Genomic DNA, 10,012 nt, shown 5'->3' with positions numbered 1-10,012 from the left:
TTGGCCAAAATACTTTATTTGATTTATCAGTGAGGGAAATAAAGGGAAATAATAATCCAAAATAAAATAATAAAATAACTAATCAAACAGTAGTAATAATAATGGACACAGGTGTAGTCTTCTGATGCCTCATTGTTGCCATCCAGTCTTACAAATGGAGACAGGTATTAATTCAACTGTGCTGTACCCTGGGTTATGGGGCATCCTAATAGCTATTCATTTCTAAATCCAGAGAACGTTAACCTCTTTTTGTTCATTTGTAATATTTCTGTTTGACTCTTACAAAGTTTTTCCCTTGAATTTCTGCTTGTTTGACATCTCCCTCCTCTGTGTTCTCAATTCGCACTTTGTCCTCCAAGTCATCATTGTCCAGTTCAGACAGAGTCAAAATTCATTCATTCCAAATACATATCAGTTACATGGTACAGCTTGGTTTCCAATTCCAATTCTATTTCAGATCCTTTTTTTTAGTGTTCTCAACTCACTCATTTCCACAGGGACATGAAGTTCCGTTTGCTCAGCCAGACTCATCTCCTGCTCCCTTCCCTCCACAGGTTCCTCCTCACCATCACAGGCAGGACTCTAATATAAAACATGCTTCATTATTGAGGTTCAGTCATTTACAATAAGTGTCTCAGCTCAAATATTAACCTAACCATTCTGAAATACAAATGTGTTGATTCTAGTCCACTTTTTCACTTACGTGTCCCCGTTTTGTCCTGGATGGCTGGTGTCCCCTGGCCTGCAGGACCATGTTCTGCCATCTCTGGCTGCAGGCCTTTTTGCCTGACAGGGGTGCACAGCCTGTAGAAAAGATCAGAAAAATAATTGCTGAATTTACACTTAAGCATTCCACGTGATCGTTTATTCTATTTTTACTCTTTTTCTCAAGTTCACTTACACTTCTCCATGTTTTCCTGGACGACTGGTGTCCATCCCAGAATCATATCCTGCCATTTCTGGATGCAGGCCTTTTTTCCCCTCAGGGGCAAGCAGGCTACTGAAATGGTAATAGGAATATTTGGTCAGCCATCATTTCAAACACTACTGAATTACGCTACTTTAATGTCATAATGTCAATTGCAAGACACTCTGGTAATGAGTAATGATGCACGTTACCTTTGCCAATTGTATCATGGGGAGCCAATCACATCGGTGTATCTGATATAGGCGGGCCAAAGGCGAGCTAAACAGATGACAGTCGTAGTGTTATCTAATTGCGTTGAAGTCCGGAATCAGTCAGTAAACATTGGTCGTATATTCTTATCCAATTGTGTGCAGTGAGATTTTCAAATGCATGCTTGGTGCCGCCCCATGAGTTGGGCCATTACGTTATTCGTGGCCAGACCCTTAATCTTTCTAGATTACCAGGGTCTGGAATCTCCAGGCTATATAGGACACTGACTGGATCTTAATTCAATGATCAAGATATATATCCCCAACCGCCCACTGCGGTCTTCTGATGAGCGTCTGTGTCAACTAGCCATAAACGCTAGGTCAAATTCAAGACTCTTTTCCTCAGTGGTTCCTTATTGGTGGAATGAGTTGCTCAGTGCTCTCCATTCCTGTGATAGCTTTGGGGTTTTTTTTCTCACTTAGTTTATTAATGGCAACAGACATAGCATCCTGGGTTTTAGCCTCCTGCGAGCACAGAGTCCTGTGAGTTTGTGCGGGCTTGAGCCCATGCCAGTTATAGGTTATAGGTCAATACACAATGTTTTCAGAGACTGCATTACATAGTTTGTTCATTAAAATTGTTTATTGTTTTGATATGTGATGGGAAATATGTTGAGTGTTAGCCTATATAAAATTAGCCTGAATCAAGGTTTAGATTTTTTTTAAGTGATGTATTAATATGTACGTCATACCTAAACCCTAACACTGGCTAAGGTCAAGTTCAAAATTATTCTTTTTTATTCTGAAATCTGACCAGCGCTGCATGAAGTTGAAAGTTGAATGAGTTGTACACGTGCAAAGACATGTGGAATTTAACCTAATTTACATTACTTACCGTCCAGTTGCACTCACCCCTATCATCATGAAGTGCTTGGTCCTGGCCCATCTCAAAACCTGCTTACCACCCTCACTGGACCCCTTCCAATTTACCTACCGTCAGAACAGGAGCACAGAGGATGCCATCTCTATGGCACATCTGTCCTGTTCCACCTTGTCAATAGCAACACCTACTGTATGTGAGAATGCTGTTTATTGACTTTAGTTCAGCATTCAACACCATCATCCCGTCCAAACAGATCACCAAACTAAGTGAACTGGGCATCAATACCTCCCTCTGTAACTGGTTTCTGGACTTCCTAACCAACAGACCTCAGTCTGTTAATCACACCTCCTCAACCATCACCCTGAACACCGGCGTACCATATAGGATGTGTGCTGAGCCCTCTCCTCTACTTCCTCTTCACCTACGACAGCACACCTGTAGGCTACATGGCTCTAACACCATTGTCAAGTTTGCAGATGACACTACAGTGATTGGTCTCATCAGCAACAACGATGAGACGGCCTACAGGGAGGAGGTCCAGCACTTAACATCATGGTGCACTGACAACAACCTGGCTCAACACCAAGAAGACCAAAAAGCTCATTGTGGACTTCTGGAAGTCTAAAGCTAGCACACAAACCCCTATTCTCATAAATGGGACTGAGGTAGAGCATGTCACCAGCTTCAAGTTCCTGGGTGTCCACATCTCTGAGGACCTCTGTTGGACCCTCAACACCTCTACTCTGATCAAGAAGGTTCACCAGTGTCTCTTCTTTCTGAGGACACTAAAGAAGGTCCACCTGTCTCCTCAGATCCTGGTGAACTTCTACCGCTGCACCATCGAGAGCATCCTCACGTAAGGCGCACAGCATCATCAAAGACTGTTCTCACCCCAACCACAGACTGTTCACACCGCCCCCCTCCTTGCCTGTGCCTGTTGATGTGTCCACCACCATGGCAACCTTGACAGGGACAACAAGGAGGTGGACCCCCCCCCCCCCACACACACACACACACCGACATCTGCACTACCCTATCCCACCCATAGTGTTCTATTTATTTACAAATGTACATACTGTAATTACACTTAGCCATATTCTACTGTTCATTCATCCTGCACACACATTCTTACTACTCTTGTGTTACTGTTTCTGCACTACAATGGTACTGTTACCACACTGCACATAGCTGTACATTTAGTATATCTGTCTGTCTATATTTTTCATACTGAATATCCATATTTATTCTGTTTTCTTATGTTAATACACTGCATATACCTATATTATTCTTACTACTATTATAATGTTACTGCTACCACATTGCACATATCTATCTGTACATCATACATTGTTCATATTACATAGCCATATTTATTCTGCTCCTATAAGGTAACTGCTAATACACTGCACATATTTATATTCAATTTATATTACTCTAAACCACCTTCTGTGAATCAACTGTATACTACTGTCTACACTGTACTACTGTATACTACTGTCCACACTGCACTATATTTCTTGACCTGTCTATGCACCACCTGTCTATACTACTGTATATCACATTACACTTGTCTGCTTTTTTTGCACTTCTGGTTAGACGCACACTGCATTTCGTTGTCTTTGTACTTGTACTCTGCACAATGACAATAAAGTTGAATCTGATCATCTAATCTATTTGTTACATGTCAATTCATTCTGGTTAGCGGAACGAATGTGCTGTGTCTCGGAACTATGTATTCATATGAGTTGTTTCCTTACTGCAGTTTGTAGCGTTACACACAACTCAGCGTGTGCTTCTTGTTGCAGCATGGCTTGATCAGTGGGACTACGCATTATAAACAGATGGTTAGGTCATTGGTTTGCTAAATTGAAGTATTTTACTAGTCCCATCTAGCAAGGCCATTATATGTTTGGTTAATGCAGTTGTATGTTACGTTGTTGTGTATCACTGTTTTGACATGTGATGTTTAGTTAGCGAGATATCGCTAGCTGTCCAAGCTAACTTTGTAGTTACAACTACGTGTAACATTGTAGTTAGTTTTTGTCAAGAGACTTAATGTATTGTACTGTATAAAACAGTTTGAGCCTTGGTAGTGGAAGGGTCACATATCCATATCAAATAGGATTTTAAAAAATTCTACCGGTCTGGACTGTCATTAGCTGGACAGATAGCGTCGTTGAGGTTGACGTTACATTATTGACACGATCCGCAAGAATGGCTGAATCCACGTCTAAAAAGTCTGAGTCGGCTGTGAAGTCAGCACCATCTCAGCCACCTAGTAAGAAGAAAACGAGTAAAGAAAAAAGAAAGAAGTTCATGAAAGCCCAGAAGAAAAAAACGGAGGGGACGGAGAAGTTGAACTGGGGTCCTCCTCAAGACGCTCAACAGTTCTCCTCCAACTGGAAAACTCTGCTTGAGGTAATTGGATTGATTTCTCTAACCGTAATAGTTTCATTGTATTATACGTATAGCCTCTTGGTGTACCTGTTAACAGTTGTTAAGTGGACGAGATGTGTGTGTGTGTGTTGTCGAAATAATGGTCTTCCCTGCAATACTCTAAATAGTGATGTAATTTGTAATGACAAGTCCTATCTAATCACATTGCATTAATTCTACAATTACTTGGATATGGTCAGCTATGCAACTAAGACTCTTCTTTCCCATCATCCCCTATGTTATAGATAATGAAGTCAACCCCTGATGTTAAATCTAAGCAGATGGGCCCAGAGAAAACAAACTCAAAGGTTAAAAAAGAGAACTTTCAGAAAAAGGCAGGAAAAGCCATTTCAAAGCCAGGGCTAATCCCTGAACCCAAGATCCCACAAAACCATGGGAAAACCGATGCCCTTGAAAATAAGAAAGTTGGAGGACCCTCAAAAACCGAACACAAAGCCAAGAAAAGGAAAGTTAATGGCCTGCCTGAGAACAGCAAACCAGCTACTAAAAAGAGGGTTGAAGAGCCAGCTGAGAAGAAACCTACCGAGTAAGTCCATTCCACACGCACAGTACACACCTGTTTGAAACAGACAGTCCTGTATAGAATGGCTGACTGTAACAGGAGTGTTTTGCTCCCTCTTTTTATGTACTCTGAATTATTTTGTTTTAAAAGAGATTAATCAATGTGACGAGAAAACTGGGTCTCACTGAATTTGCTTTCTCTCACACACTTGGACTTTCTCCTGACGCACAGTCCCAGAAAGAGACAGGGATAGGGGAGACATCCCCAGTTAAAGTCCACTTTTGCCATCATAAACCCTATACCACACCTACACCACATCCCCTGCTCCCTACACACTTGTGGTTAATAAAATAAAATGAAATAAACAGAAGCGCCAAAAGAAAAGCACAACTCTGATGGGGAAATTCAGGGAAACTGTACTAACCATGCTACAGAACCATACTGCTGCAGTAAACTCAGGAGAAGAATATCCTTCATGCATGTACATTTAACACGCACCTAACTCGCTCCTAATGTTCGGTGGGTTTTAGGGCAGATCTCTGGTTTGACGATGTAGACCCTGATGACATTGAGACTGCAGTAGGGCAGGAGGCGGCGGACATCGTCAGGAGGAGGAAGGGTGTGAGGACTACCGACGCTCAGAGCACAGAGAGCGCACTTGTGAAGGAACACAGTTTTGAGGGGTGAGTAAGGTTTGAGGTCTCAAGTCTACCCTTACAGGCACATATCATTCATCCAAGCATGTGGGCATGAGAACATGCAGACTTACAGAACTCATGAATTTGCAAATTGATTTTGGACAGATATGCTTCTGTTCCCACTACTACTTGTCACAGACATAGATTATTCTTAGTGATGCAATGGCAGGGTGTTTGCACAGGTCGGGAAAGCACAGAATTTTGAATTGCTTCCAGACCTTGAAAAGTTTGGACATTTGTGTGAATGTCTTGGAAAACGTCTGGAAATGTAATTCATTGTAGCTTTGAGAAAGTCAGCAAGGCTCAAAAGCATTATGTAAAAAAAAATGTGAAGTAAAAATAATGTGTGACCCGAAATATGTTGTTCACTCCTGGTAACCTCAGGCTGAGCAGACTTCGAAGCACTAGCTACAAATCCTAACGTTTACAAAACTTCACCAAACATGACCAAATATGTAAACTATAGGATCCTAGTGAGAGAGCTGTATCTCCTGTAGTCAAGACGTGGTATCAGTAATGACTCAGTAACAGTATGACTCATTACCATATAGGGATGCACAATGATATCGGCCCGACATCGGTATCTGCAGATAAAAGCTTCATAACTTGATTATCGGCATCGGCCGATATGGACATTTCTGCCGATGTGCCTGGCCGATAAGGTGACCTGTTAATTATGCGCCCGCGAAGCAAATGTTTATGTTACTATGAGCGCCAACAACATACTTTAAGATGTTGGCTGTGTGGCAGTATTTCAAAATTCCGGAAACTGATAACAAAATTGTTTTTTGCAGTGCTTGTAAAGTAGCCTACAAGTGATGCGAGGAGGGGTAAAATGATACTCTTTAACGTTACCAGTTTAATTACACATCTTAAGCATCCTGAACTCTACAAAGCACTAAGCCAGAAAAAACGGTACAAGCTAAAACTGTGAAGAGGCATTGCTAAGCTTTTGTTTACAATCAGCAATCATTTTCTAAAGTGTGTAACGTTAGCTAATGTTAGAAAGCTAGCATGAGTCCAGAATGAAAGCTAGCTGTAAAGTTACTAGCCTACGTGTTGTAGGTCTCATTCATTTTACTCTACAGACTGACATTTTAAGTTTACAGGGTTACAGCTGCATTTCTTTTCATTTGAGAACAATGTTTCATATTGTCAACAACACAGTTCTTAGGGAACTGTCTTGTAGGCTACTGTTCAAGAATGACATTTACATGTTTATGTGAAAATGTTAGGCTACTTAATAAATGTGCCATATTTGAAAGGTGTATCGACATCGGCAATCGGCCAGAATGAGCTTGTAAATATTGGCATATCGGATATCGGCTAAAATTCAATATCACCATACCATACCATAACCATAATTAGTCTTAATTGTGTTACATTGTGTGTTATTTGTAAGTTGCTGTTGGTGTCTGGGGCTAGTTGTGGGTTTATTTGAAGGGATAATGAATGGCATTCAGCTGCTGTGAAAGGTTTCAAACAGAGCTGGCTTGGCACTGGTAGGGAATGCTGACAGGTTGGAACACTTTGAACACTGTATGCATCTTTGCTGAAAAAGACTGCTTCGAGTTTGAATTTTTGGCCAATCCATGTTGGCTGTCTGGTGCCTCAATTATGCAACCCCCAAAAGACTTTGGAACATTTACTTTTGGGGTTCTGGTTAAGTGTCCTCCAGCCAGGTAGCCTTTCATAAGCCAAAGCTCCATTCACAAATGTCACTGATACACTTAAATGAAAAGAAGAGGACACACTGGGCTAGCCTAGAGAAATGGGGAACAATAAAGCTTCTCAGTAGAGGTTTAGAGTAACTAGTTATTATTGGGGTCAGACAGATAAGGGTGGCAGATGCCTAACTGCTCTCTCCTCGTCTTCTCTCCCTCGCCATGGTAACCTATAAGAGTGACGCGAGCCGTGGCCATGGACTGTGAGATGGTGGGGGTGGGTCCCGATGGCGAGGAGAACATCCTGGCGCGCTGCTCCCTCGTTAACCAGTTTGGCAAGTGCATCTATGACAAGTTTGTGCGTCCTACTGAGAAAGTGACTGACTACAGGACAGCGGTCAGTGGCATCCGTCCAGAGGACATCAGCGAAGGTCAGTGCACGAATGTAGAAGCTGATTCTCTATTTGCTTTCTTTGTCTATTTTTTTTAACCTAATTAGTAAAATAGTGCATTTAGATAGTGCTTTTCTACTCCACCGAGGACTCAAAGTGCTTTTACATTGTCATATCTCAAACTCACCCATTCTCACACACACACACAGATGGTGGTTGCTGCCATGCAAGGCACCAATGTGCACATTGGGTGCAGTTTTGTGGTTCAGTGTCTTGCTCAAGGACACTTCAACAGGGTCAGGAGGAGCCAAGATCAAATCGGCATCCTTCTGGTTACCAAACATCTCCTCTATCTGAGCCACTGCCGGCCCTGAAGTGAACACTGAACTCTGTTCGTCCTGTGTGTGTTATGGTCGATGCCATCTATATCATCCCAATAGCAGTTTTCCCTCCTCTCTCTAATAGTTGATGGTAGTTGTGTAGGGCTTTAAAGTAATCAGTCAACACGTAAATCATATGTGTTAAAGTATCCAAAAAATGCTTGAGTGTCATTAATTCTGAATTTAGTTATTGGTGTGTATGTCATTCAGGGGAGAACTTCAAACAGGTCCAGAAGGAGGTTGCCAACATTTTAGAGGGAAGAATTCTGGTGGGACATGCCATACACAACGACCTGAGGGTATGAGACTCAAGACGATGGAGATGTTTCTACAATAACACCCATAATACTGTAATACTGCACGTACATTTGTTTAATAAGGACTGGTTGCATTTGTAATGATTAGCTCGCCTTGATTCTCCTGTTTTTTGTAGGTACTGCTGTTAGACCATCCCAAGAAAAAGATCCGCGACACTCAGAAGTACAAGCCATTCAGGAAACTAGTCAGAGTGAGGGAGCTAAGCTACATTTTTCACACATACTGTTTGCAATGTTGCCACGTTCTCTGGCTGTGTGCTTATAAACATTGTCTCTTTTACACACACAAACATCACACACAATGCCAAAATGATTATTTTATTTTATTTGTGATATATCATGACATATACATGACATACCATCAAGTCCTTTTAATACTCACACAAATCTCCTCCCTCCTCTTCCAGAGTGGTCGACCAGCTCTGAAGGTCCTGTCACGTGAGATCCTCAACGTCAGAGTTCAGCAGGGAGAACACTCATCTGTAAGCAGTAACCCCTCTTCCACAAACCGCAGCATTTCCCCCATAGTCCTAACACATTTACTCTGGAGTGTTAACTTATTTGTAGTGTAGCTCTAGCAGTTTGCCTGGAAGCACCCTTGGAGCCAGCCATATGTACATCATGTTAATTTAGCCATTAACTCGAAGTTCTGCTGTATTACTTATACCAAAGCTTTGGGCAGAGAATTGTCAGTGTTTTAAGCAATTCTTATCCATAAGAAATACTTCAACATTTAATGTTGGCCAAATACCATATAATGTTTAGGAAAGGATTAATGTTGCGTAGCATTTGTTTTTACATGTGTACATGAAAACTCCATCTCGCACAGTATTTGACGTGTGTATGTGTGTGTGTGTGTGTCTCACAGGTCCAGGATGCCCAGGCTACTATGCGTCTCTACACCATGGTGAAAAAGGACTGGGAGAAGGCCGTCAAAGAGGGCAAACTCCATGGCGTTGCAGAGAAGATTCTTCGCAAGCCCAGAACCCCAAAGAAAAAGAAGACTGCAGCCCAGCCCAACACTGTAATTGCCCTCTAGTCAATGAGAAAATGGCAGTGACGAGGCTCCTTGGACGTCCTGATGGATGCACCATACTTGTGGAACTCCATAGCTCTCTCTGTGAGCAGGGCTTTATTGGGAGAGAGACTGGGCCGAATGTGGGGGCCCAGGGTCTCCCTAGGAGCCCACACAGGACCGTGTTTTCATTCGTGTGGTCAAAATTAAGTATTTTACTACAATGTTTATTTTACCAAAATGTATTTGAACATGTTGGTTCAGTGATTCTACAGATATATACAGTTGTGTTCAAGGGAGAAACAGTGCCTTAAAGGGTTGCATTGGAATCTTGCATCATGAATTAAAGTGGACTCATAGAAATGAGAGCAGTTGTGAACATTTGTTGTTGTCGTCGTGGCGAGAGGTGTTTGATATTGGTCGTCAACCAATCTGAAGAACATGATCATTTTAGAGATGTATAGAAGAATTAGTGAATATTTAGTTGACAGTCTAGATGGTGCAGTATAGTGAATATACAAAATAATAATAAAAAAGATGTTCTGATGTTCTTAAACCAAGCGTCACTTTTTGCACATCAGTTCAGCT

At 41.8% G+C, this 10,012-nt stretch overlaps 1 protein-coding gene across 1 annotated transcript; it reads left to right on the top strand.

The window, feature by feature from the left end:
• Positions 1-3,781: 3,781 nt before the first annotated feature.
• Positions 3,782-9,790, top strand: rexo4 (REX4 homolog, 3'-5' exonuclease). The gene is made up of 8 exons (XM_076284721.1): positions 3,782-4,417; positions 4,681-4,982; positions 5,489-5,641; positions 7,558-7,751; positions 8,303-8,391; positions 8,526-8,600; positions 8,817-8,891; positions 9,278-9,790. Exons 1-8 carry the CDS (start codon positions 4,214-4,216, stop codon positions 9,446-9,448), a joined length of 1,263 nt encoding a protein of 420 aa, XP_076140836.1. The 5' UTR covers positions 3,782-4,213; the 3' UTR covers positions 9,449-9,790.
• Positions 9,791-10,012: the final 222 nt, after the last annotated feature.

This window comes from Alosa pseudoharengus, unplaced genomic scaffold (genome assembly GCF_046254945.1).
Source record: "Alosa pseudoharengus isolate Yale_2024_CS ecotype anadromous, Long Island Sound unplaced genomic scaffold, YU_APseudo_1.1 YU_APseudo_1.1_scf_14, whole genome shotgun sequence".
NCBI lineage: Eukaryota > Metazoa > Chordata > Actinopteri > Clupeiformes > Clupeidae > Alosa > Alosa pseudoharengus.
This window is presented reverse-complemented; position numbering and strand designations above follow the sequence as displayed.